The sequence below is a fragment of the Rattus norvegicus genome, chromosome 20 (genome assembly GCF_021556685.1).
Source record: "Rattus norvegicus strain SHRSP/BbbUtx chromosome 20, alternate assembly SHRSP_T2T, whole genome shotgun sequence".
Classification (NCBI taxonomy): domain Eukaryota; kingdom Metazoa; phylum Chordata; class Mammalia; order Rodentia; family Muridae; genus Rattus; species Rattus norvegicus.
The window spans coordinates 49,867,501-49,895,128 of record NC_141553.1 but is presented as its reverse complement, the minus strand read 5'-3'; the positions used below and the strand labels follow the sequence as shown (position 1 = coordinate 49,895,128).

Here is a 27,628-nt window from a genome sequence, read left to right as displayed (position 1 = left end):
GCACTGGGCATCATCAGATCTTCACCACGAACAGGTCTTCAGCAGCAAGATGTCCCCCCCTCCCACAAGGACCCAGGGGGCATGGGCGGCGACCCACGACTTCTCTGCCTTCTTTCTAGTCCTGTACGCAGTTTCTGTTGCTTGTTGTCACCGGGCATCCGCTGCTGACCGTACCTGTCTGGAGTCACCAACCTGTGCCTGGCAACCCAACGCACGTTAGAACCCAGATTTACCTTCTGAAGCACTTGAGCCTTGGAGGAGCCCCTTCAGTTTCCTCACAGGCAACATGGAGGGAGCGGCGTTACGGTTTTAATGAGCTGAAGCCCATAGGTGCTCAGCGGACTGCCCAATGCAGAACAAGAGCAGAATATTACCATTGTCAAAGCCACTACTGTGTCGAGTCTTCACCCTTTGTGTCTGGTCACCGAGGTGGAGGTGGTGGCCCCCCAGTGGACTCTAGTCTTTGGAGCCTCTTTCCAGTACATGGCACCCGAAGGGCTCGTGGGCAGTTGAAATATTAGGGTCCTGAGACCTGCAGTAGTTTTGAGGCAGTAAAGCAAACAGAAGGGGCTGGCTCTTCGCCCGGTGGATGCACACTTTGTTATCCTCGATTTAAGCCAAGAAGGGATGTAGAAACCCAAGCAGTATTTTACCTTCCTTCTCTTAGGCCTCAATCACAAAATATATCTCCTTGAAATAAAATTATTAACAACAACAGCAACAACAACAACAACAGAAGAGAAGCAAGAACTGCTTAAGCTGACATCTGAAAGTAGGCCCGGGTTTGGTACTCAGCTTCGGTGGGGCCATCTATAAAGCCCCAGTCAAATTGTGCCTAAACGATTCTCTCCTGCTTAAACGTGCCCCAATCCCAGCTTTTATGACCACCATTCATCATCTGCAGAGTGGCTGGGCTCTAAGATGAAGACTCCAGAGACTTATCGTTTGAACAGGGGCTGTTATTTATGACGACCCTCGCCCGCCATCTTTACGGCCACCTCTCAGACGGGCTGGCTATCCCTGACTGTGGAAATGGTAACACAGGCGGTTTTTCTCCTTTAAGCGTGACGACATCTCCGTTAACAGGTCAAGTGGCACGGGGATCGTAAGTGAAGCTGTCAGGAAGGCCAGCGTGTTCAGAACGACACATCCGGACTTTGCACCCTGAAGGACCCAGGGGGCAAAGCCAATGGATGGGCCACCCCATCTTTCTCATTTTCCTGCATCCCCTGACGTAAATCACAGTATCCCTCCATGGTACTCAGGACATCTGTGTGCACGATGCACATCGAAAACAGAGATTTACTCTAGAACCGGGTTTTATCTTTGTTTTCAAGATGATTCTGAGCTTTTGCAAGCACATGTAATACCCAGTATGTTTCTACCTAAAGGAACTGTATTTTTAAGAGAAATCATATTTTGGGGCATAAATAATAGGATGTCCTAGGCTAGAGCGGTGACCAAGGTAAGGCAGTGTAGGTCTCAGAGAGGCCCAAAATCTCAGGATCAAGGCCACACCTACAGGGGGATGGCCTCGCCAAGTATACAGAACAAGAGGAGGGCCATAGGCAGAGAATAGACAAGAGCTGAGGTGGTAAAGTGTTGTATAAATTACATTAATCCTGGCCTGGGGTTTCTACCCCACTTCTGGTTATTGAGTTCCTGGAGAAAAACGCACACACAGCCCTTAAACTTTTAATAAGACTTAAGCAACACAAGAGCTGGGCACATTCCTAGCTTCCACTAGAATCTACTTTCCTATTGGTAAGCCCGAATTAATACTACTTACCATGTTTCATCTGGGCTGCTCCTAACTCCAACTGGCCAGCCCACGGGGTCATGATTTCTTTACTCCTAACCCATGGAGGTTTCTCCTTCCCCCAAGTCTGCGAAACCTAAACCCCACCTCTGTGTGTCTTCTGCCATTGGCTGTTGGCAACTTTATTTACCAATGGGAAATAACTTGGGGGCGGAGTCACTCAGCTTCTACGGAGAGACTCTCTTAACTCTGGGGCTACCAGTCTTGGGGGCCCAAAAGTAGCGTTAGAATAGGAGCAGCCTTAGGCCAACCCACTACAGTGGGGAAAAGGCATCCAGTGGGGGGAGCTTGCAGAAGAGCAGCATCCAGAGAAGACTGTGATGGCCTACGCAATCTGCAAGCCTTCTCTGCTGGTTGGTAGTTACTTCAGTGTGGACGGAAGCTCTACCATATTCAGGCCCCGCCCGTGGAGTTCCTTGGGTTCCAGCGACAGAGCTGAGACATTATCACTAGTAATAATTGTGACAAGTATTTCCACAGGTCCGGAACGGACCTCAAAATTAGAAATGAACTCGACGGGGCTGGGGATTTAGCTCAGTGGTAGAGCGCTTACCTAGGAAGCGCAAGGCCCTGGGTTCGGTCCCCAGCTCCGGGAAAAAAAAAAAAAAAAAAAAAAAAAAAGTAAAACCTAGAAATGAACTCGAGGAGACCTCCATTTCATTTCACGATTCTCCTGTGACCGCCCCTCACCAGGCATGCCCTCTGAGTTGGAAAGAAACAGGCACTGGCTTACCAATGCCCTCACGTGTTTTCCGTTGCCCCCTTTGTTCTGGGTTCGTACAGCATGGTAGTCACCATAAGGGCTATGTTCTATAAAAATGACCCAGAGCAACCCGGCCTGGAACCTAGTCTCAGCTTCTTGCGTTGCTCGCCCACCAACTGAGCTAATTAGCTCGGCCTGCATAGCCATCTCTGTCTCCAGAAGTGGGGAGGGGAGGAAGTGTGAATTGACTGGAGGCTGGCACTTGGCTTTTGGCTCTCTGAATCACAGCGTACCTCCATGAATGACCACAGTAGAAATCAACAAGCATATTTCCCAGCGAGGCGAGAGCAAGTACTCAAGGTCTCGACTTTCTCCACCAGTAAACAGTGTCTTGCTAAACCGATTCGAGCTAACCCAAATCACAGTCACAACTGCGCTTGCAGACCAGTGTGCCAGGAATGAGTTGGGACCTGCAGGATTAAAAATCGGTGCTAGCCTAATGCTGGTAATGCTTTTAAAAACCCACAAAGGAAATTCTGTGAGAGAGTCCGAAGAGTTGAGGGACTTCCACGGATGTGTCTCTTCTGGAATTGAGGGACCTCGGTGCTATAATTAATGATTAGACATGCTTGAAAAGAGCATCGAGAAGTTGCTTTAAAGATTACATTTATAAAATTTGAAATCCCTTCTCCTTTAGGCTGTGCAGGGACCTACTGACACACCTCTCTTTTCCTGAGTTCTTTGCAGACTTTGATCCTTAACTTCCATTATATCAAATACCCCCGTTTCATAATTTCCTTGGTTCACTCAGTCCTGGGAAGCAAAAACAAAAGGCTTATGAGAAACACACACACACACACACACACACACACACACACACACATGCACACACATGCACACGCATGTGCACACACATGCTTACACATGTACATGCACACAATTTAGCGACACCAGTGTTCACAATTTACAACACAGGGACTTCTTTAAGTGACAACACAGAAGAAATAAAAAGTTGGGGTCTATGACATTAGATTCGAGAGCCAGGGTTCCTTGGGTGTGAATTCTAGTTCTATTATTTGTTATCTGTACAAGTTCATACACTACACCATCTCTCTCTGCCTCAGTTTCCTCCTAAATAAACTAGAGATAACATTAGCTACCTCTAGAGTTTTATTTTGCGCGGTGATAAATTCCTGCATTAAATCCGTTAATGTATAGAGAACACTGTATGGAGCCTGATGTATGCAGAGGAGTTGTAGAAATCTGTGCTAATACCTGAGACAGTGTCTTAATCTGGTTAGCAGTGTACTTCCGAATCCCATTTGGAGCCAGGCTGTTTCTGAGGGGAGACATCTTGCAGATAACGACACCCCTCTATAATGCCTGCATCCTTTTTGAGCTTTGCCGATGGGTCCTAGGGTCTCCCAGCAGCCCTTGCCCGTTTCATATTCCCTGACTTCTCCGGTCTATCGTGAGGTCTGCACACAGAGATACGCGCCCAGCCCCCTTCTGCTCAGAGATTTCAGAGAACAGGAATAAAGGACTAACCACAATGTCTCCGTGAGGCCAATTATTTAAGCATTTTATGGGTGCCACCGGTAGCAAAGTAAAAGCATTTCTGCTTGCCTGCCTTTTGTTCCCCCCTCACAGGTCCCTGGGTAATAGATGCAAATGAATAGTGGAAAAAGCCAAAAGGCAGGCAGTGGGTGGGGGAGGGGGAAGGGGAGGGGAGCAATCAAGGAGCTGGGATAATTCAACGTGGATTAAGGTCCTAGAATAATCTGAAGCTGCCAGGGCATGATGGTGGTACCCCTGCAATAGAGAATTGCAGAAAGGACCCTCGTGCCCGGGCTCACCTGTGGACACTCTGTGAACAAAGACATTTATGTGGTTTGACAAAGAGCAGTGAAGGCGAATGCGGAAGGCTCATCTGTCCAATAAAGGGAAAGTGGATTTAAATATAAAAACGCGTTTTCTAAGCCTCTCAGAGGCCACTCTGCCGATCCCGCAGCGCACTGTTGTGACTTGGGGTGATGGAGATCTATTTCAGTTTATTCAGAAGCCGCGTCTCAGGCTGCTGTGGACTTGGCTGCTGTAGCTGCTGTGCACCCTTTAGGGCCCCCTAGGAGGGCAACCGTTAATCAGGCACAAGGTAGCCGGGCGCTCGTGCGGCTCAGGGCAGTTCTAAACTGAGTCTTGAAGATGCTTTATGGAAACCATAAACATGATCCCATTTCCATTATCCTCACGTTGCATATCTGCTAACCATGATTCTTTGAAGACTCCAAATTGGATATTAAAATGTATATATATGAGTCTTCTCCTCTCATCCGTCAGAGAGTGCGGACTGTCAGGACCCTGGAGGGCCACGGGATGGGGGGAGCCCGTGTAAGGTCGTCGAGGAGCACAGGGAGTTTGGAGGAACTGCACTAGGAAACAGCCTCTCCTCCTAGACACACTAAATGTGGGAGTTGAAATAGATTTCGTCGAAAGAACAAAGTGGAACACTTCCACCACGGGACTCTCATAGAATGTCTTCACGGAGCGAATGAAGGGGTGGAAGGGGAGGGCCCCCGTGCAGAAGTTAGTGGTAATGTGGACGGAGAAGGTCCCTACGTCTGGAGATTGATATGGGGGAGGCCTGGAGACGTCCAGTGCAGGGAATCTGGTGCCAGATAGGAGTGCTCAGTCAGAGCCGCCTGCAGACACACACCTCAAACCGCACAGATCTCTACTCACAGGGAAGGCCATTCAGAAGCACAAGCAGGGGTTAATGAATCCATTTGAACTATATTTACAGGTGTCTTACGTTTGCTACTGCTGCCACAAGACACCATGACCAAAGCAACTTGGGGAGGAAAGGGTTTGCCTGCCTTACACTTCCACATGGCTGTTCATCACCGAAGGAAGTCAGGGCAGGAACTCAAACAGGGCAGGAGCCTGGAGGCAGGAGTTGGTGCAGAGGCCATGGCAAAGTGCTGCTTACTGACTTGCTACCAATGGCTTGCTCAGCCTGCTTTCTTATTGAACCCAATATCGTGAGCAGAGGGATGACACCGCCCACAGTGGGCTGGGCCCTTCTCCATCAATCACTGATTAAGGAAAGCCGATCTCGTGGAGGCATTTGCTCAACGGAGGCCCCTCCTCTCAGACGACTACTTCATGTCAAGCCAACATGAATCTAGCCAGCACACAGGGTGTGTATCATACACACATGGCTAGGGCTTCATATATAAGGTGTGATCTCTGCCCTCAAAGGATTAGAAAGGATTGGCCTGTGAGGAAGCTAAGACACAGTTCATAAGCAAAATGAGCCTGGGACAGCAGGAAAGGTGAGGCAAGGAAGCTGGCAAGTCCAGCCCACGAATGGGTGTGGGGTTAGCATTTATCAGAGCACAGCAGCGGTTCAGTCCAGTGGGGAGTCGAAGAGAGAAAAGTGGGGCAAAAGGATCCTTGGCCACCATCCAAGTCAGGCTCAATGCCTGCTGCGGGGCTGAGTCACGCTGTCTAAGTGAGGGGTGGGGGTTCAGGAAAAAGAAACCCCAGGGAACAGGCAGTGGAGGTGGGTGGGGAGAGAGTTCTCAGGGACCAGGACTGGCGTGCAAAGCACGGTGTCCAGTACGGTGGCTGAAGGACAGGAATCTATGCATCCCCTCGATCTCCGAGGTGTTAGACCACAGCCTGGAGATTTGTGGCTGAATGGAACACAGTTTGTACACACAGGGACCCCAGTGAATCGTGTGTTCCGGGGTTAGGACTTGGTAGATGAGTTCCCAGATGGCTTCCTAAAAGTGATGTGGCCTAGGAGGGTCAATGGTATGTAAGAACCTTCCAGAAGGGGAAAGGAGAGATGGCTTCTATTTTTAACCTATGAAAATTAGGGTAAAGGGCAAGAAAGCAGTTGAGGGGATCTGGGCACTCAGTAGTTCAGTCAGGAGGACTGAACCCGCCCTCTGAGATGAGAGCAACTGAGCTCGGGGGGTGGGGGGTGGGGGGGGGGAGGCAGGGACACACACACCAGAGACCTCCCTGGTAACCAGCCAAGGGCAGGAGCGGCTGGGCAGAGCTCCCAGGAGGTGTTCCCCTGCAGGACAGAGGCACTGCTTGACCTTTTTGTTCCTAAAGGCACCGGTGGTCCTCAAGCAGGCAGTCTGCATGTCCTTGGTATCAAAGCACCAGAGAAAGAAACAAACTTCCCCAAATGGAGTTCTCGCATGCTGACTATAAATCTGAAAAAGAAGTTAGAGAGTTCACGCTCCCCTCATGTCTCGGTAAATACTCATCTCTAACCTATCCCCACAACGACGAGATGTACTATTTCTGAAGTTCCCTCTGGTACCCACACCACGAGTGTGGTGTCAGCTGTGTCGGCTGAGGCTCCCGAAGAACTGGAACGTTCGCCACGTCCCCTGCCTCCTGGTTCTGACTCCAGGGAAAAACCTTCTCTTGTTTTCAAAATAAATGGCACCACAGTGACACAGAAGTCTCTACACTCCCACCCATCAGGGGCGGTGTAATTCCAAAACCTCACTATCTTTCTACTGCACAATGACATTAACCTTTCCCGTTGTGTGAGGTAGGCCGATGGAGCTGTCCCTAGAATGTTCCATGTTTTCTAAAGGTGTTGTCCAGAAGGAAGAAAGACTCTGATTTTGCTTCAGTGTGAACATTGCCCCCATGACATTTTCCCAGAGGAAGAAGTGAGTTCTCGGAAAACTCGTTACATCGGAAATTCAAGATAAAGAAGGTGGTTCCCAGAGAAGGGACTGCACAGGTTGGGGATAGAATCATGTCATTAGACAGAGTTACGGCTTCTAGTTTACTTAAATACTAGGTGCAGCCTGAAAACATGTATGAGGCCAAGCAGGGTGAAAGACTAAAGACTGAGGCGGGAGGATCTTGAGTTTGAAGCCAGCACGAGCTACATAGCAAAACCTTATTTCAGAAGACAAAAACGGCTGGGAGACGGCTCAGCAGTTAAGAGGGACACTGCTCTTGCCAGAGGATTCGATTTTCAGCACCGAGATGTGTGTGTGTGTGTGTGTGTGTGTGTGTGTGTGTGTGTGTGAGAGAGAGAGACAGAGACAGAGACAGAGAGACACACAGAGAGACACAGAGAGACACAGAGAGACAGAGAGTCATATCTGCTTCTAACTCTAGGGGTGTGTGTGTGTGTGTGTGTGTGTGTGTGTGTGTGTAGGTCACAACTGTTTCTAGCTCCAAGTGTGTGTGGATGGGTGGGTGATGTCACACCTGCTTCTAGCTCCAGGTGGTGGGGAGGGGGGAGGGGGGCTCACAGCTGCTTCTGATTTCAGGTGTGTGTTGGGGGGGCAGGTGGTTGTCACAGCTGCTTCTAACTGCAGGTGGGGTGGGGTGGAGCTCACAGCCACTTCTAACTCCAGGTGTGTGTGTGTGTGTGTGTGTGTGTGTGTGTGTGTGGCCACAGCTGCTTCTAACTCCAGGTATATGTGTAGGGGGGAGGGCCACAGATGCTTCTAACTCCAGGGGTGTGTATGTGTGTGTGTGTGTGTGTGTGTGTGTGTGTTTATGTGTGTGTGTGTGTGTGTGTGTGTGTGTGTGTGTGTGTGGCCACAGCTGCTTCTAACTCCAGGGGTGTGGGGGTGGGTGGGTCACAGCCTCTTCTAACTTCAGCTTTAGGGGAATCTGAGGCCTCTGGCCTCTATAGTCACCTACACTCACTGTGAGAATGTGAACATGGGCTCGAGCACATGCTCGTGTACACACACACACACACACACACACAACCTGCATGCACACACACAATTAAAAACCAAAATAAATCTTTAACTCCTACACAGAAAACTAAAGGAACAGAAGCCTTTGTGGAAACCTTACAGTTTTAGTGAAAATTTTTTACTGTCTTTTTTTTTTAATAGCAAAATAGGAAGTTCCCATCTATGTTTCCTTTTAGTAGTCGCACAGATATCTAGCACGTTAGTCAGAATAAAACTGTTGGGATTAAAACACATGGAGTGAATTAGTCCATCATCCAGTGTCTCCACACACCTTCGTCTCAGAACTCGTCACTCCAGAGCAAAGTCAGACATTAGCACTGTCCACCGGGCCCCAGTGGGGCGGTCTGCTCCTAACAGTCAATTAGATGTGCATTGTTGGTAGGAATTTAAGAGCAAAAATGAAACTGTCTGCAGGTCTGTCTGTTCTGTGCTACTATGATGAGCTCCTGCTGTGGAAAAATTTCCGTGTCTACACCTCATCTGTAGTTCCCTCCCCCATTATCAGGCACCCCAAATAGAGCAGATATCGACTAAGGCACAGGTACCACTAGATGAGATTTTAAGATGTCCTGAAAGGAATCTACATGTAAGATTAGTGGAGCTACTTGGAATCTGCCCGGCATTGCCCCCTAGATGCCAGGCACGGGGAGCACATGCACTCTTGGAGAGTGTTTACCAGACAGTGGTTGAAGATACCAGCGGTCGATCCAACTCTCTGCCCCGCCCTCACAGAACTGTACCCTGGTTGGGCAGATGAAGGAAGGCATTTGCTAGGATGTGAAGCGGAAGCTCTCCAAGTCTACTCGCTCATCCCACACCAAGAGGCAATCATGGACAAACGAGACAGTTTGCTGATAGGCAGCTGGTCCCCAGAGCTCTCAGCCCTTTAGAGTAAGACCCACCTCGGGACCACAGCTTCTGAGCACTGTGCAGTGGTTCAGGGTCCTTTTGTTACCTGTGGATCCCTCCTTAGACCAGTGGCTCTTGACTTTGTACCCTGCTGTCATCCGAGAGCTTTTTATTACTCAGTTTTGTATTTACGAATTTATAAAAAAGGCTACACTCTCAACCCTGTGCTGGACCAATTAAATTAGATCTTTGGAAAGGTAGAAAGTAGGAGTCAGGAACCCGAATTGTTAGCAAACAGAAAACAGCCCACCCAAGACGGTAGAGTCACTGCCTAGTTGAATGTGCTCAATTCCACTCAGTGAAAATTTGAGATTTCATTTTAAGGCTTCATAATGTGAGTGGGGTTGCCGCGGAGAGAGGCATGTGTCAGTGCACACATGCACATAGACATTAGGATGAGGGCACTACATTCCTTGGATCTCGTGCATTCTCCATTCTGTGCAGGACACGTGTCCAGCTAGACACCTCCTTTCCTTTCCACTCTATTATTTATTTATTTATTTATTTATTTATTTATTTATTTATTTGTACATGTGCATACACACGCACTGGCACCTGGTCATAGTGCATTTGTGCACAGCCTAGGAGTCAATTCTCTCCTTCCCCCACCTGGGTCCCAGGGATTAAACTCGGGTCTCTAGGCTTAGCCGTACATGCCTTGTCCACTGAGAGTCTCCTTGGTGGCCCTGGGGGACAGGATTTCCTGGACTCTGGAGTCAGCCTGAGTGTCTTGAAAGAGCTGTGGTAGGTGAAACCAAGGGCTTAACGAAGAGACACGTTTCTGGCTTCTCTGTATTTCCCAGTGTCCCCAGTGCTCCACACTCTTTTGTTACCTCTTGACGAAGCCTCCTGGTGATAAGGGCTTGGTATGAAACCTATAAAGCACCCTCGGATCTTAGATAATGGGGCATTTTTGTCCTTTAAACACATGAGCACCCTTGCATGTAAAGTGGAATGAATGTATTTTTGCCTCTTATGTTGAAAATATCCGTAGGCATCTGGTGTGTATGACTGTGTATACATAGTACATGCATAATAAACATATTCCCCCTTATGAATATTTATACTTGAGATACATATATATTGAATATAGACATACATATGTAAATAGTAGCCCTTGTAAACGATATGCAAATTGCGCTTCTGCGCATATGCGTCCCAGTGCATCAGGAATATCATAAACCCACCACCAAGCAAGCCGTACCTCGTGGTGGAATTCTTGAAAGTTGTTTATGATAGGGTCTACTTACTCTCCAAATAGACGCAACTCAGTGGACATGGCCCTGGTACTTGAAACCCATGTGGCTCTTTCCTTTAAGAGTCTGTATCTCACACAGTGACTTCGAATTTTTGCCATGAAGACGTTAATATGGGTGTCACCCATTGGCGTCTCAAAGCCTGCTTCCTGCTCCCTCAGTCTGGGTACTCACTGTTGCCTCTGCCTGTTAGGGTTGAAAAATGGATCCCCTTTGAGTTCTGTCCTCACTGCAGAGGAGCCCTGCCCCAGCAGCAAAGAGCATCATTGGCTCCATTCAGCCAGAGGCCATGATGCCTGCTTCTTTCTCTGTCACATATGGCCTATCCTAGGACACATTGTAACTTTACTCTGGCTTTACAGGGGATAGCAGCATAATGAAACATTACCACACCACAGAGATGTTCATAAAATAACATAAAAATGAGACCCAAGCAGAGCCATCCCTTTCCACGCAGACTCGCCATAGCTCAACCACTCCTGACCACGCCATTTTGTTTCTCGAGTCCACCTAGAGCCCTCACGAGGAGTAGCAGGAGCCTTTATTAGATACAAGTGTTGCAGTTTTCAAACGTGCAGAGCATTATGGACTCCTTAAAAAAAAAAAAAAAAAAAAAAAGGCAGCCTACAGCTTACCTGGGGAGCTCCGAGTGACACTTGTCAGGGCAGATTTCCCTCTGTCAGAGAAACGACACGCAAGCACTGTCATTGCTGTGTCACCCACTCTGCTCGCTGCCCCTCCCCCTCCGACCCCTACATCACAACAGGTAGTTCTCAGCTGTTCCCTGGGCGCCAGACGTACATTTTATCTAAAGAGACAGCAGACAGAGCTACCTGCTGCTTCCTGGGCGGCTCTCCCTGGGTTTCTCTCCCTTTTTTTCCCCCTACTTCATTGGGGGGGGGGCGCTTTTTAAAAACTCAGCTGTCAGGGAGCCAGGAGCTCATCACTTTAATGCAGTGCAAAATGGAATATGTATAATTATATGCAAGCCATATGTGCGGGCTCAGCTGTGGGTTTCAGGAGGCCAGGAGAGATAGAGAGGGAGATAGTAATAGAGGGAGAGAGAAAGAGGAAGGGAGGGAGGGGGGGAGAGAGAGAGAGAGAGAGAGAGAGAGAGAGAGAGAGAGAGAGAGAGGAGAGGAGAGGAGAGAGGAGGTGGGGGAGCATGAGCAGTTAGGGCTAAGACAGGATGGCTGCAGGATGCAAATGCCCCCTGATGAATGGATTAATGAGTGTGCCTTGGACACGCCCCTTTCACCCACCTCTCCCTCACACCAGCTCCAAATCAGCAACCAATGGAGATTAGGGGGAGAAGACCTCAGTGGGTGAAGAATGCTGGTGAATCATGTAAATGCCTCTGTTGAAACAGCAACTTTCTTAATTGGCAGCAGAGATCAAAATAACCAGAAACTTTCAATGCAACTTCCTAATTAGATCTTTTTTTTTTTACCGCATTTAATAGAAGAATCATTGTTCTTATGAGATCCTTGATCCTCTCGGATCTTTATTTAAAAACCGAGGCAATCGATTTATCTCTGACAATATTACAGTTCAAAAACCTAACGATGCAAACTGCTTTTCTTATGGCCTTGCTATTAGAGTTTCTTAAAAAATGCTTTATCTAGACATTTGCTTACGCATGCCAAAACGTTTAAACACGTACGTATGTCACAAGCTCCTAAGCGTGTGAGGACCCGTGTCGCCGCAACACGCAAGTGTCGGTGACACCCACGAAAATCAGTCAATTGGGTCTGCCCTGTGTTCTTCAAGCTTATTCCGCCACGACGGACTCGCATGTTGCGAAACTAAAACCGTAAAAGGAAAACAAAACCTCAAATTCTGCTACCTCAAAGGCATACTGCGTATTTAAACAAACTTCTTGATAATGTTGTTATTTCGGGATTCCCGTTTGTTTAACTTAATGATCTGAGCTGTTGTGCTTTTTAGCTTTTTTTTTTTTTCCTTCCGTTATTTGTAAGTCCCTAAATAGGCCGTTATATTTCCCTTCAGGCTAGAGATGAAGATGGACATGCTGAAAGTTTTCCCCAGCAGCACTATGCTAAGGAAACTCCAAGGCTTGCCTTCAAGAATAACTGCGAACTACTTGTAAGAATAACATACTTACGACAAGTCTAGAATGTTACGTTAGCACAGTGAAAACAGTTTTCTTTCTTCTCTCTTCCGCGAGGGTTTGTTCGTGATTACATAATTTATGAAATATTATATCTTTCTGTGTAGAGTTCTAAGTGCTAATTCTGATATCACTGCGTATTAATTATAAGATCTCAAGTTGTTTGCAAATCTTTTATATCTGATTTTAAAGACTTGAATGGCCCTTCCTTTATTAGCTTGTTTTGCATTGTAGCTTATGAGCAGCCACTTGGAGAATGGCTAGTAAAGATAAAAATATAACTTTGGTGCATGGAGCTTGTAGAAAACCCCACCCCACCCCACCCTTCCTCCTACGCCCCGAGATGTGAGCTTTTATAGCAGACAAAGGTGGTTGGGTTTTCTTCTGTTAGGAGAGAGAGCCCGTTTGACTCACTACACTCCCTTTAGGATCCACGTATTCCTCCACTCTCTTGCCAAACCCCATCATCTCCCCCCTCCCCCCGCAGAAGGCGTAGAAGTAGTGACAGGATGTGGGGGGGGTACTGTGGAGAGAGGGACATCAGCTGTGAGGAAGCTCCGTTCCAACACAAGGTTAATTTGCTGTTCATTTCAGCATTTATAGCGAGACAAGAGGAAAAGCAGGCAGGAGTGCCTATTATATTTCTATTAAATGAATCTGTTGGGGCCTAACGTTCTTGATTAGCTTTGGAGAACCAGTGCTCACCAATGCATTTTCCGTTTGCCCAAAGTAAACGGAGAATGAATTGTCCTTTATTTGGCCAGTCAAATGCTGCCTTTGATACTGAAGCTGCAGGGAGGCTCCAGCGTGCTGTCCCCAAATGTTCTTCTCTTTTCAATCGCATTAAAGCAGAAACATTTGCTCCAACTAAGTGAGAACAGGGAAAGAAGATGTTAACATTTGAGGTAGCTTAATTTCTGTTTGGATCTTTGGCCAAATTTAGGTCTCTGCCTTAGGGATTCCCACGAGTAACAGCCTTTGGGTTTGGCTCTGACTGTAACTGTTCCTTAAACACAAAGTGGCCAGAGGGCAGGAGAGAGAACAATGCAGGCCTTACCCATTCCAGCTGCAGCAGCTGCAGTGTGGACAGCGAGGACCTCCTTCATGCAGCACAGCAGGCACGGTCACAACAGTGTCACACAGCCTGTGGACACAGTGCCCTTGACCAACTATGCTGCAGGAAGGAAGAGTCGATGTTTATAAATTCAGTAGTTTGCATGGCAAAAAATTTAACTCGCCCGATATTTTATTTGAGGGCTCTAGAATGTCCTGGTCTGCTATAACATTTTGTGTTCTGCAGGGTATTCTCACATTGCTTTTATTGCTGTCTTGGTAACTGGTCGTCCATGCCTGGTGGTTAGAGAACGAGAGCATTTGTGCTGTTTTGGAACCAGAATGCTTTTAGGAGTGACTCAATTCTCTTTAGAAAGATCGTGAAGACTGAGATACACCACCCTGAGCTTTCCCCTATGTGTTGCAAAAGTAAATGTTCTTGAGAAAATACTGGAGAAAAAAATGTTTTTTTTAATGTGAATATTGTTTCCAGATACCTTTAGAGAAGGTGTTTGTGATTTTTCATGTTGAGGCAATCCCCTTGCAGTTGCTGTTAGAAATGCTTTACTTTGTACGGAAGACTTTCATGTGATTAAAAAAAGACAAGGAGGACAGAAAATACATGTAAGCTTATCTCCCTAAGAAGAAAATTTTTTAAAGCCCCTCTGTGAGAAATAGGGTGCGTTTTGCTGTTGGGAAGGCCTGAGCAGAAATACGTCCTTGCAAAAGAGTTGCTCATTCTTTTTTTTTATTCTTTTCTTCGGAGCTGGGGACCGAACCCAGGGCCTTGCGCTTGCTAGGCATGTGCTCTACCACTGAGCTAAATCCCCAACCCCGAGTTGCTCATTCTTAAAGAGAGAAACGGGAGTTCTTTGGGGTTTTCTTATGACAACTTGGGGGAGATTTTTTTAAGGAATCTGACAGGGAGGATTGTAAACTCTACTCTAAAGTGCCTTTTTAGCTTAAGGGTGGCTCTGGCGTCCTCTGTCTTCCCTGGCTAGCTGCAGCCCCAGCGGGAGAGCATGAGAGATGCTGAGGGTGCAGAGGCCTTTGGTGTTCCCAGGAGACCAGAACAGAAGCACACAGCTGGGAGCTTGTCCCCCTGGGCTATAGGAACTGACAGGAAAGGGCCTAGGCCAAGTAGACAGGACATCGACTCTATATTATTGATGGTTGAATGTCTCTGCGCCCCTCCCCTAACCCACACTTCTTGGAAGAGGCAGGAATATTGAGTAACTTATTGAAAAGAAAAAGAAAAAGAAAAGAAAAGAAAAGAAAGCAAGCACAATAAAACCAATGCCTGGAATACACAAGTGCGTGTGAGCAGAAGGCACCAACAAAGAAAGCATTGGCCGCAGCACTAGATTGTGCTGTGCAACTGTAGGGTATCTGTAGGCTATTGATTTTCCCATTAAATCCCAAACTGTGATGTGTGCCTCCACACTAATGTCCTATACGCATGACTGGATATAGTTAGCTTGCTGACCAAGATGCTCTCTTTGGTGGTAATGCAACGGTTTCTAAATTAATTTTGGAAGTGGGAGATCGGTGATTAATAAACAAGTTCTATGGGATAGGTCACAGTTCAGTGTGGTCAGCTAGCTCTTCATAGACAGGTGTGTGTGTGTATTCATGTTAGTCCACAGCTGCTTCTAACTCTGTGTTTGTGTGCGTGTGTCTCTGTATGTGTGTGTATGTGTGTGTGTGTTCGTGTTAGTCCACAGCTGCTTCTAACTCTGTGTGTGTGCATGTGTCTCTGTGTATGTGTGTCTGTGTGTGTGCGTGTGTGTGTCTGTGTGTGTGTCTGTGTCTGTGTCTGTGTGTGTGAAGAGGGAAATGCACTGTAGCATTCAAGACTAAGAAAGGAGAACAGTCAGAGGCAGCCATGACGACCAGCGCTTTGCTTACACCAGATTCCAGTTCCATTGCCAGTCCCTTTCTGATCACCCAGGCTCTCCCTGGAGAGACAAGCTTGGGACTGCAAAGGTTCTCTTCTCCCCTCACAAAATCCTCATTCCGCGGGTGGGACTGTAGGAGCTACAGCGAGAGGGAATCCTTAAGGATATTTTGAGTTCATATTTTCAGCTAAGTTCTTGTTAGTTCTCAAGAACTGTCTGGGCAAAACAAAACAAAACAAAACAAAAAAAAAACCTTGTACAAGTAGAACATACAGTTGGGCCTGGGAAGAAAAAGACCTACAACTAGAGGAAACTGCTGAAAGATTTGGAGGCAAGAATGAAGACAACTGAGCCGAAATCCCATCTTCTGCGCATGCGTGCGTGCGTGCATGCGTGCATGCGTGAGTGCCTCTGTTCCTGCTTGTTTCGAGGCAGGGTCTCTCCCTGGAACCTGAGACTCACTGATTAGACCAGGCTGACTGGGTTATCCTCCTCCCACCCCCACAGCGGGGAATTATTGGCGAGAAGGCTAACAAGTGTAGGAAAGCCCCAGAGGGACGCGCGGGGGAGCGTGAGCTTGTCCAGCTCAGCTTCAGCCTCCAGAGTCATCACCCAGAGTCTGAGTCTTTATGGCTCCTTCTGGCTGGTAGGGTGAGGGTTGTGAAGAAGGAGAGGAGGGAGGGAGCCCACAGCTGGGAGGCAAAATAAAAATAGCACGGGGAAGAATTCTTTCTGGTCACTCTCGATGCCAGCAGAGTGAGAAGACAGAGACTATTTTAGTGTTGTGGCCTTGCGAGCAGAGATGATGGGGAGGGGAGAGCTTAGCTGCCTGTTCTGTCTGTGCCGTGTGGAGGCAGGCAGGTGGGTTATAAGATGCACACGTCAGGGCCCCCCCCCCCCCCCCGCTTCAGAAATGCTGCTGTCAGGCAGCATTCGGGCCCACAAGCATCACACTAGATAAACGCATTGGGACACGGACTAGGAGAAAGATTCTGTCTCTGCCTCGAATGAATGAGTGCACTGTTCATACCCAGCACAGTCGCCATTAAGTATGTGGGCGCCATTAAGTTCAGGTTTGCCCCATAGATCCAAAGGCACGCGATACACGCGATCCAGTGGATCCAGTGGATCCAGGCTATGTATGTCTCTTGGCCTTCTCTGAGTTTTTCATCTTCCTATGCAAAGATTGTAAACTGGACACAGTGGTGTATTTAAGCTTTCTGTGGTCCACACAGATTAGCTGTGCAACTGTGATTCCCCTTCTTGTCGTGGGTGTGAAAGGGGATGAGATTCTTGCCCTATGCGTCCAGTGCACTGAATGGAAGATGCTGTCGATCTGGGCATGTGTGCAGATGGACAGTGACTATAGGAGTTAGTGTGTGAGGGAAGGGGGGATAGCGAGTGGTGGTGGTGGTGGTGGTGGTGGTGGTGGTGGTGGTGGTAATGGTATTTTTTTTTCTGGTTCTTTTTTTCGGAGCTGGGGACCGAACCCAGGGCCTTGCGCTTCCTAGGTAAGCGCTCTACCACTGAGCTAAATCCCCAGCCCCGTAATGGTATTTTAATTGACATAGAATTACATTGCTTTCCCCCTTCCAGGTACCCCTCCAACTTCTCTCATGCTCCCCTCAAGTTGATAGCCTCTTTTTATTTATTACTATTGTTTAAAACACACATACACTCTTACACACACACACATGCACACACACCCTGCTATATCTGTTTTTGTTGTTTATACATACATGGTTTCAGGGCTGACCGCCATTACTCTGCACTGGACAACCGATAAGGGGGTTTGTCATTGGGAGAAGCTAATTCCTTGTAGTAGTCATTAGCGTCCTATGGTTCTTTGCCTAGGGGTGGGACACTGAACATTTCTCCCTTGCCCATTAAAATGTCCACTGTGCTAGAACCACGTTCCAATCCTGTTGATGTGGCCATCTCTAAAGGAGACCCTTTCCCTGTGAACTTCTTGGTGCTCTGTCTCTTCCAACCTTCCTGCCTCCTCTTCCTTGATGATCCCCGAGACACGGATGCAGGAACTCTGATGGAGAGGCATCCATTCGCCCACTGCAGCCAGGCTCCTAACTGCCCAGTGATCTTTGCATTGTGTCTAGTTGTGGTTTCCTACAGTGATCTTCATTTGCTGCAGAGAAAGGCTTCTTTGATGAAGGCTGGTAGCCGCTCTTGTCTGTGGGTATAAGGACATGATTTAGAACACAGTTAAGACTTTAGTAAGGAAGTCTGCCCATCTAGCACAGCAGAGGTAGATTCTTTTCTAAGGTTCATGACTTCATCAGCCAAAGAACCTGGCTAGGCTTCCAGAACCAGGTCTGGCCTACCTCTCATCGAGTGGGGCTTCCGTCCAATCAGACGGCTGTTGGTTATCAGCAACGTGAGAGTGCCACTCATTGCTCCTTTATACTTATCCGGCCATGCTGGTCGCTGCCACGAGCCATAGGTGTGGCAGCTGGGTAGGGCTCTCAGTCACTCCTCCCTTCACCCCTTGCACAGTGTTTTCCAGAACCATGAATGCTGGACTACAGGAAAGAGGCCTTCACGTCAGGTCTAGCTTGAATCACTCAAATCCCGGGCACTAAGTGTGCCCTGTTTTCAGCAACAGCACCTACTCTTAACTCCAGAGAGGCAGCTAAGGACTGTGCTGATAGGGTAGATTGTTTTGGGAGTCACCTGGATTACCCTGACCAACCATTCAGAAGGAAGTGTCTTGTCCCTTCCTTCAACAGGGGTTTTGTTAGTCTCGTAGTTAGTTTTTGTAGAGACCACTGTCAGCCCAAGTGGCTTAAGTTCCTTCAAGACGTGTGTGTGTGTGTGTGTGTGTGTGTGTGTGTGCATTTACTTATATGCACTGAGGATAGTTTTAAGTAAATATAAGCTGGTCTGATTGCATGAGGCTCACAAACAACATTGATATTATATGTGTCCCTCATCTCTCCTCTTTCTGTGTTGGTTTCCCTCCCTCCTCCTCAGTTGCCCCCCCTTTCCACTTTCTACTTTGTAGTCCCCATATCCCGTTAGTTCCCTCTCATGCACACACCACCCTGTCTATGGTCCTTTGTACTTTTCTGCTTTCGGTCGTTAGCCCCATGGTGTATCCTTACCTCGGAGGACTTGAAGCTAGGCACCGCAGATGAGGGGGAACATGCCATATTTGGGTCTGGATTACCTCACTCAGTAGAATCTTCTCTAGGTCCATCTGTTTACATGCACATTTCGTTATTCCATTTTTCTTCACAGTTGGAAAGTATTCCGTTGGGTACATGTATTACCTTTTTATTATCCACTCGTCCACCAAAGGGCATTCAGATCATTTCCATCTTTCTGTCTATTGTGAATCAGGTGGCAATGAACACGGCTGGTCAAATATCTGTGGAGTAGGATATCTGAGTCCTTTGGGCATGTTCAGAGGAATGGTATAGCTGGGTGTCTTAGGTAGGGTATCCATTGCTGTGAAGAGACCCATTGACCAAGGCAACTCTTATAAAGGACGACAGAATTGGAGCTGGCTTAGCATTTCAGAGGTTCAGTCCATTATCATCATGGCAGGAAGCATGGCAGCATTCAGGCAGACATGGCGCTAGGAGAGCCTGGGGTTCTACATCTAAGGCAGCCAGGAAGAATCTGGCTTTCACAGCAGGAGGATCTCTTCCTCACTGGGCAGAGCTTGAACATAAGACCTCAAAGCCCGCAGTGACACACTTCCTTCATAAGGCCACACCTCCTAATAGTGCTCCCTGTGGGCCAAGCATTCAAACACATGAGTCTGTGGGGGCCAAACCTATTCAAACCACCACATATGGCCCATACGGTAGACTTTTCCCCCGTGGATTCTCCTACTGATTTCCGGTATGCATCATTGCACTTTCATAGACAGCATGAGTATTTTCTGTCTTTCTCCACAACCTTGCCAGCGCATGTTGTCAGTGTTTTTGTTGATCTTAGCCATTCTGATTGGGGTCGGATGGAATCCCAAAATTGCTTTGTGTTTCCTAATTGACAGGGACGATGAGTACTTCCTGAGGTATTTCTTAGCCACTTTTATTTCTTCTATTCAGAGTTCTCTGTTTAGATCTCTAGCTTGATTTTTTTAAAAATTCATTTACTTAGTAACCCAATATCGGCCCCCTCCCCCCAGTATCCCTTTACACAGATCTACCCCCCCATCCTCCCTCCCCTTCTCCTTTGAGAAAAGGGAGCCCCCTCTGGGCATCACCCCTGCTACACCCTCACCCCGTATCACTCCCTAGCCCCCACTACCTTCTCCATGGCCCCCTTCCCCCAGCACATCAAGTTCCTGAAGGGCTAGGCACATCCTCTCCCACCGAAGCCAGACAAGGCTGCCCAGTTAGGGGAGCAGCTCATTTAGCCCATTTTTAATTGGGTCAGTCCCCCGGAGCATTATAAAGCATATGTGCTTCCTTTTTTGGTACGGGGGTGTTTGTTTGTTCATTCGTTTTTGATAAAGGCCTTAGTGGCTGTCTTCCCTGCTTGGGAATGCTGCATTGGTGGCGCTGCTGCACTGGTCCTGCTGCATTGGCAGTGGGACATTGGTGTTGCTGCATTGGTGTCCCTGCATTGGTGCTGCTGCCTTGGTGTCACTGCATTGGTGTCACCGCATTGGTGCTGCTGCATCAGTGCTGCTGCATTGGTGGCGCTACACTGGTGCTGATTTAGACAGGAGCTGGAAGCTTTGGAGCTAGTCACACATAAGACTCTTGCTTGTGTGCTGCACTGTTTCGTCCCCACCCATTACAACCTCGTACATTAGGCAACCAGGCCCCATTTTTAAAGCCCTAAAGATGAGGCGTATATAGCCCAGTGCCAGAATGGCCCGAATCTTTGCTCTCCAGCCTCTAGGTCTACGTGTATCTACTTTAAAATTAGATCAATTTTCCTTGCAACCCAGTGCACCAATACCTGCCAAGCCCTGTCACAGCAGTAGAGGGAGATTCGGTACCACAGTCCTGTTTCTTGGATTTGTAACGCCGCTGGTAGAACCATTGTGTCGTGGACCCACGATAGGAACCCTTAAAATGTGATAGCAAGTGCCACAGCTCATTTAAAACTTAACCCAGCTTCTCAAAATACTTCCAAGTGACCAGAGTCCTCCTTCCCCGTGCTGTTGTCCTAACCAAAGCCACACGTGTGACCCCCGCTGACTTCAGATTGTTGCTTAGATGTTACAGCTGAGTTATACAGACACCGAAAGTTGATTCACGCGATTCCCACACTCCTGCTGAAGGAAATAAAACATCTAGGACATAAACATGCATATGCTGTGCCTCAACTCCCCACAACCGTGACTGCGACAGACCTAAAGGGTAGAGTGGCCCGGGAAATGCAGGGACCGCTCGATTGCTGTCTAGAGAGCAATCCCCATCTCTCCACCTTTCTGTCAAACTTCCAGATCTCTCCGGTCTCGAACTACTCCTATGTTCCCTCAGGATTCTGAGCTGGCTTTCAGACAAATAAAGGACCCTCTGGAAATGAAGGCAATGGTCTTAAACTAAGCAAGGTGCCGCTCTGATCGGAATGGTCAATTTATGCTCGTTGACAAGATCATCTTGACTCTCCGCAGACTGAAGGGGTGGCTGTCACCCGAGCTTCCCTGCTTCATCTGTCACTTCCTCTGCTGCCATCCGAATGGTGGCTCCACTTGTTCTCTGGCTTTGGGCTCCTCTTCCTCACTTGGTCTTGTGGTACAGGGCCTTTCTTTTCTCCTCTACAGAGGCCCCCCAGCCCACACACATCTCCTCTCACCTATCCAAGCATATTCTAACTCTCTTTTTAGTTCTTTGTGTTTGGAGAAGAAGCCACCCAGGGATGGTCTGGGGTTGCCACAGCCTGCTTGCACCAGAGGCTTTGGAGGATCTGGGAGCCTTGATTTGATCTGAGGCCCTGGTTGCCAGCAGCCTCTCCTCTTCCAAAGCTTGGGGAAACCTTTGCCTTTCTGGTTTCAGGGCAACTACGGGAAAAGGTCTGAGGCAGGATGGTTTGCTTTCCATGCTGGCTTCCCGCTCCGTACATGCAGACGCTCCCTGAGCCAGAGAGACAGAAGCGAGACCATGTGCTCTCCAAAGGAGACACTGTGGCTTGGCAGGTGAGAGCAGGAGTCTGTCTCTGCTCTGCCAGCTCCATGGCACAGGCAAGTTCCCGTCCCAGAGCCATAAGGGTGAAGAAAGCGCTCACACATCATAGGGTCAACTTGAAAACCAAGTAAGATCTCCTCTAGGAAGCACTTAGTAGGAGCCTTAGTACCTGCACATAAGCAGGAGCCTTGTTTCTAATTAAACAGAGCTAGAAAGATTGCAAGGTTCGAAAAAGCCATGAGACAAAAGTTATACTGTGCTCTGTGCTCTCTACTCAAGCCTGCTAGCTCCTGTTCTAGATAGAGTGTGTCAAAAGACCAAACATGGCATTTTATTGTGATTTTGGTTTTGAGACAGGGTTAGAGCTCTGATAAATCTTCAACTTGCCATCCTCCTGCCTCAACCTTGTAGGTGCTAGAATTGTAGGTGTGCACCCTCATATCCAGCTCCCAAGTACAGTAGTTTAATTGAAGCAAAAGAACTTTGGCGATGTCCACACATCCCTTCACTTGTCTCCTAGCGTCCGAGGAACTAGAAAAGCCGGTTGAGAGTAGTCAATGTTGCAGATTGGGGAAATACCACAATGTTTGAATCCTGTCTTAGGAAGAACCCAAACATGACTTTGATGAATGGACTGTGGCCAGGTTTAAGAATCTTCTCCACTCTAACCACAAGCTGTGAGACTTTGGGCAAACTATGGAACCTCCGATTCTGTGTCCTCCAATAAAATGAGAGGAGTAGCAGCTATCCACTGAGGCTGGTGTTAGGGGCAAGCGAATGCATTTCTGGAAGTTGCTCAGAAAAGTATTTGGCAAACATTTGGCACTTACTGTTGCAAACACTTGGCACTTACTCAGTGTTGTTATGACTGGGGCTATTCTAAGGTTGCTTGCTTTGAAGCACATCTTAGACTACTCCTCCTCAGCCAAATTTTCAGGCAAATCTGAATTTTTTTCATGAGCCACAGATTGAGGGGCGCAAAGTGCACTGTGTAACTGATTCTTACAGTAGACTTAAACATACATATTACTCTCAAGGCATATGAGCTACGCCATCCAAGACCTCTTGAAGCAGCCCAGCCATTTAATAGCGAAGGCGTTAATCTAAGAATGCAACTGAATTGGGTTTGGTAGACCAGTAAGCCCAGCACACACTAGGCAGGGGAAGGCTCAAAGTTCAAGGCCAGCATGGGCTGTATGGTGAAATCCTGTCTTAAAACATTTTTTTAAAGAAAATAAAGGGAAGGGGAAAATGTTATTTATGCAGAGAAATATCTGTATTAGCAGTAAGGAAATGACGTAAGAAACCTCGCTGCCTGGGATAGCTCCAGAGAACCTGTGTGGTACTCGATCTTTAGAGAAATCTCCTAGATTTCCATTTAGACTGTAGCTTTGCTAAGTAGGTGCTGCTGCAGTCTTACAGACAAGGAAATTATCTACAGCATACATACAGCAGTGCTACACTCGCTGCTCAGCAAGAGGAGAGTTTCTAGTGGACGGAACTGGACTTGACCCACATCTCTCTGACCTACACCCCATCCACGGTTCAGGCCAGCCCTGACCTCAGCCCTGAAGTAGTTTTCTAGCCCAGCGCCAGAAGAGTTCAGCCCATGGTTGTGGGATGAAGGAGTCGACTGTAGCATCTCTGTAGTAACAGGTCTCAGGTAGTAACCCCTAAAGCTGAGAAGGAGACATGTAACAAACAGAATTTTATTCAGAAATCGAAGTCCAGGTCCGAGAATTCCCAAATTTCCAGTACATCGCAGAAAGTAAGGAACAGAACCAAATCATATATATATATATATATATATATATATGTATGTATATATATATATTCATAATTCATAATAACCATTCATTGTATATATATGTATATATGTGTATGTGTTGTGTATATATATGTGTGTGTATATATATGTGTGTGTGTGTGTATATGTATATATATGTATATATATATATGAAATAGACTTGGTACGTTAACAGAACAGCGTAAACTATAGAAAAAGCATGTATATATTTTAATGAATTCTTTTTTTTAATTGACGCTGAGGACCGAACCCAGGGCCTTGTGCTTGCTAGGCAAGTGCTCTACCACTGAGCTAAATCCCCAAGCCCTGTGTATATATTTTAATTTGACCTGAATTTTGAAAATCTGAGAATCATAGGATATGTACTAGTTCTAAGTTCCCCGTTGAAGATTTTTGTACACTGTTTTTATCCCTGAGGTCAATGTTTTTATGAATTTTTAATTTTATGTGTCTATTATGGATATGTGCAGGTTAGTGCAGGTGCCCTTAGAGGCCAGAAGAGGGCGTTGGGTCCCCTGGAGCTGAAGTCACAGGCATTTGTGAGCAACGTGATATGGGGTCTGGGAACCAAAACTTGGGTCCTCTGCAAGGGCAGTGTGTGTCCTTCACCCTGGAGCCATTCCTCTGGCCCACGAAGGCCATTTTAGGCTCAATTTTTGTTGTTGGCTGTTTTTGTTGAAACAGGGTTTCTCTGTGTAGCCCTGGCTATCCTAGAACTCACTCTGTAGACCAGGCTGGCCTAAACTCAGAGAACTCCAAGTACTGGGATTAAAGGTGTGCGCCACCACTGCCCAGCTAATTAACTTGATTTTAATTGCTAGGACTCAAGAATTACCTAAAATAACAGAATTTGCCTCTGACATTTTCTAAAAAATATAGACCATAAGGAGATCAAACAGGATGTTTATTTATCAATATAAAACTGTGTCAATAATAAAGGAGATGGGATTGAGGACAGGGATGTGAGGTGTGGGGCCACTGTAGCCGGGAAGAAGGACCAGCAGTTGAAGGGGCAGACAAGCGGGCCCAGGAAAGCAAGAGCTGGTAACATTGTGTCTGTCCCTTGCATTTGGTTTCCACTACCTTTTCTGCTTGTGGGTTTGTTAAACAAATCCACACCCTGCTGTCCCGTCTGAAGCATCCTGATCTCAGGGAGAGCCCTCTTCTCTGCCCTCCGGCTAGCCCCTGTTTCCCTTTGCATGGTTTACTGTGTGCAGGCATGGAGCCCCTTATGGAGGACATTTTCCTGCCTTCCGCATGGCTCCCTTGGCTGAGAACTCTGTGGTGGCAATGTTGTTTGTTGTCTGTCTTGTTCATCTCCCGACCTCCAGAACTGTGCTTGCCTCCTGCTTTTTGTTTGCTTTGGTTTGGTTTGGTTTTTGTGGATTCTAACACACACCCCCAGTCCACCCCGCCACATGAGCGTGCGCACACACACACACACACACACACACACACACACACACAAGATTATAACAACTCAGAAATGGGAGTCACATATTACAATTGATGACCTGTCACTGTTTAATTGGCAGTGCTCTCTCCCTTGAGATATTACGATAATGGCGTCTTAACAGCCCGTGGTGATAGAGACTCTGTGCACCGTGAAGTGGCAGCTCAGGGATTATTGGTCCAGGGAGTGCCTGCGCTAGCCCACATTTCTGGGTCTAGTCCCAAGAAAAAGGGAATGCCTCAGAAGTTAGTTCTGGATTGTATCTGCTGAGGTGGAGTTGAGGGACCAGGGCGGCCTCTGATTACCCTGGCCCCAGCAGGTCACTAACGTACACTTTACCACAGTGCAGCCCCAGACGCTCTGCTGGTCCTTGCAAAAGAAATATTAAACTTCTAGTTAAGACAGACCACAGTTAAGCTGGCTTTAAAATAAGAAAACAGCCCTATTATCTCTGTTATCTAGAAAATCGCTTATCCACCAGTATTTTGTGAAGACGTCTTGGGAAAGAAGCCCTGTTCTCTTCCTCCATCTCTTCCAATAGGAAGGGCCGTAGTTTGCATCAGAATGACATAAATAACACGCCATTCTGTAAACTGCGATGCCCCTATCTCCCAACATTACCAGCGTCCTTCAGAGATGTTCTCAACCTGTACATATGTGTGTGTTGCATTTCAGAAGGGTATGACTTACACTCTTTGCCGTATTATGTTATGGATAAAGTTATATGAGAACCTTGGCTGCAAGCCCTCTCATCCTCAGCCCCGACACTGTTGGGATCCACATCTCATGGTTTGGGTTCCTTTGAGTGGAATATTCAAACCTGAACTTGACTCTGGCTAGGTTTGATAAGTGTATAAGGGATTACCAGTGATATAAACACCACTTTGGGGTTAGAGAAATATTTATATATTTGCTAGATAGCTTAACATTTAAAATCTAAGCAACACTGGTACATAAATAATAGAACAGAAACTATGAAGGTAAATTTATGTATCCTGTGTGGAAACGTGGATATGCGTACAAAGAAGAAGGCGAGCAAATGAGGCCATTGTCCAAGTGTTCCCGAGTCTGTGGCATTTAACGCACTTGGAACATTTATCTAGTGTTTTCCTCAGCTAATTTAATGTTTACATATGAATACATAAAAGTAAATAACATGGAAAAATCAGGTTGTAATGAAATTTTTATCATCGCTTTTTCCCTTAGTCTTCATGCATTTTTGAGTCTTAAATAGTGTCTGACTGTCATCAAATCAGCCGAGTTGAAAATTGAGCCTGCATCCGCGAAGCCAGTTTTGATAATGCAAACCAAAAATACCTTCTCTCCAGGGACACGGCCTCCCTGGCTTATTTTGTCTGAATAGTTTCTTATGCCTCTAATTTATTCTTTTGTACATAATGCATGGAAATGGGGTCTATAGTGCAATTCAGTGTCCACAAAGATTTCCAGCCCTTTAAAAATCTGTGTATTAAATGTTATGGACACATCTCAGAAGTAGAATTAATATAAGAATAAGTGTGTGTGTGTGTGTGTGTGTGTGTGTGTGTGTGTGTGTCTGAGAGAGATTTTGAAGACATCTGTCTTTCAAAGACATGTATTTATTGTATATCCACTGCTGCCCTAGTGCAGGGTGCATAGATAAACTATAAGTTTAAATATACTCATATGAACAATGTATTTCAGAGTGGTGTAAGTTTCCAGAGTGCTTTGGGGATTACACACTAGAAACGTGCACGTGCGTGCGTGTGTGTGTGTGTGCGTGCGCGCACGCACACACACACACATACACAAGGTAAAGGGTCACCTAGTGAGGAAGAAATGACAGGCTAGGCTTATTAAGAAAAGGTAGGTCCTCAGGAGAGATGAAGCCAGAGCTACTCCTTGGAGGGTGGCCATGGAAGAGCATCCCTGGGAAGATGTGAGATGATAGTGTGGGCCCGGGAAAGGGGAAGCAGGTGGGGGACCGTCCAGGCTGGTCTCATTCTGTGAGCGGGAACAGAACTACCTCCAGAGGGCACTTTCGGCAGATTGAGAGCAGAACAGCCAGTTTTACATTTTGTGTTTTACGCAGTAGGAATCTGTATTAGATATCCGAGCCAGGAATTGTTCTTATGAAATGCTTCCCCAGGTTGAAAGAGGAATGGGAAAACTTCTAGAGGGCAGGCAAAGTGATGCTGGCATACTGTGAAAGTGGGGGGGGGGGGAGAGAATGTGTGTGTGAGAGAGAGACAGAGAGAAAGAGAGAGAGAGAGAGAGAGAGAATGTGTGTGTGAGAGAGAGACAGAGAGAGAAACAGAAAGAGATAGAGAGAGAGAGAGAGAGAGAGAGAGAGAGAGAGAGAGACCCTGCAAATGATTGTCCAAATGTCTTGACTGTCAGATGATTCTCCCGACCGTCTTAATGTACAGAACTGCAGGGATCTTTTGAAGTTCGATTGTCCGATAAGCTTACATTTTGAGCGACAGTCTTAAATGAGTTACTAGCTGCGTCTAGTAGGGAAAATATGATCAAAGCGAAGGAAGGAAACTGAAGTTTAAAACTATTTGTGCTCGCAAGTAATTCTGGAGTCATTGTGATTTAACCCGTACCAATCCAAACTAGGAAGAAAGGCTTTCCAATCTCGAAAGGCTTGAAGAGGGATTCTTTATCTCCGAGGATGCAGCCATCCATCCCCTCTGAAAACTCAAGCGTGCCCACTGTGGTGTCTCAGACTTCACCCTGGCTGTGGGGAGGGTT

The 27,628-nt window shown here is 47.1% G+C and overlaps 1 protein-coding gene across 4 annotated transcripts in view; it reads left to right on the top strand.

Moving 5' to 3' along the window:
* Sobp (sine oculis binding protein homolog) overlaps window positions 1–27,628 on the top strand; it is a 179,142-nt gene that overhangs the window by 91,443 nt on the left and 60,071 nt on the right. For 2 of the 4 annotated variants that reach the window (NM_001104640.2, NM_001412110.1), the window contains 1 exon segment: window positions 12,454–12,549. The exons of the other annotated variants lie outside the window; for them this stretch is intronic. In NM_001104640.2, the coding sequence (NP_001098110.1) occupies window positions 12,454–12,549 (96 nt within the window). 4 annotated transcript variants of the gene reach the window in all.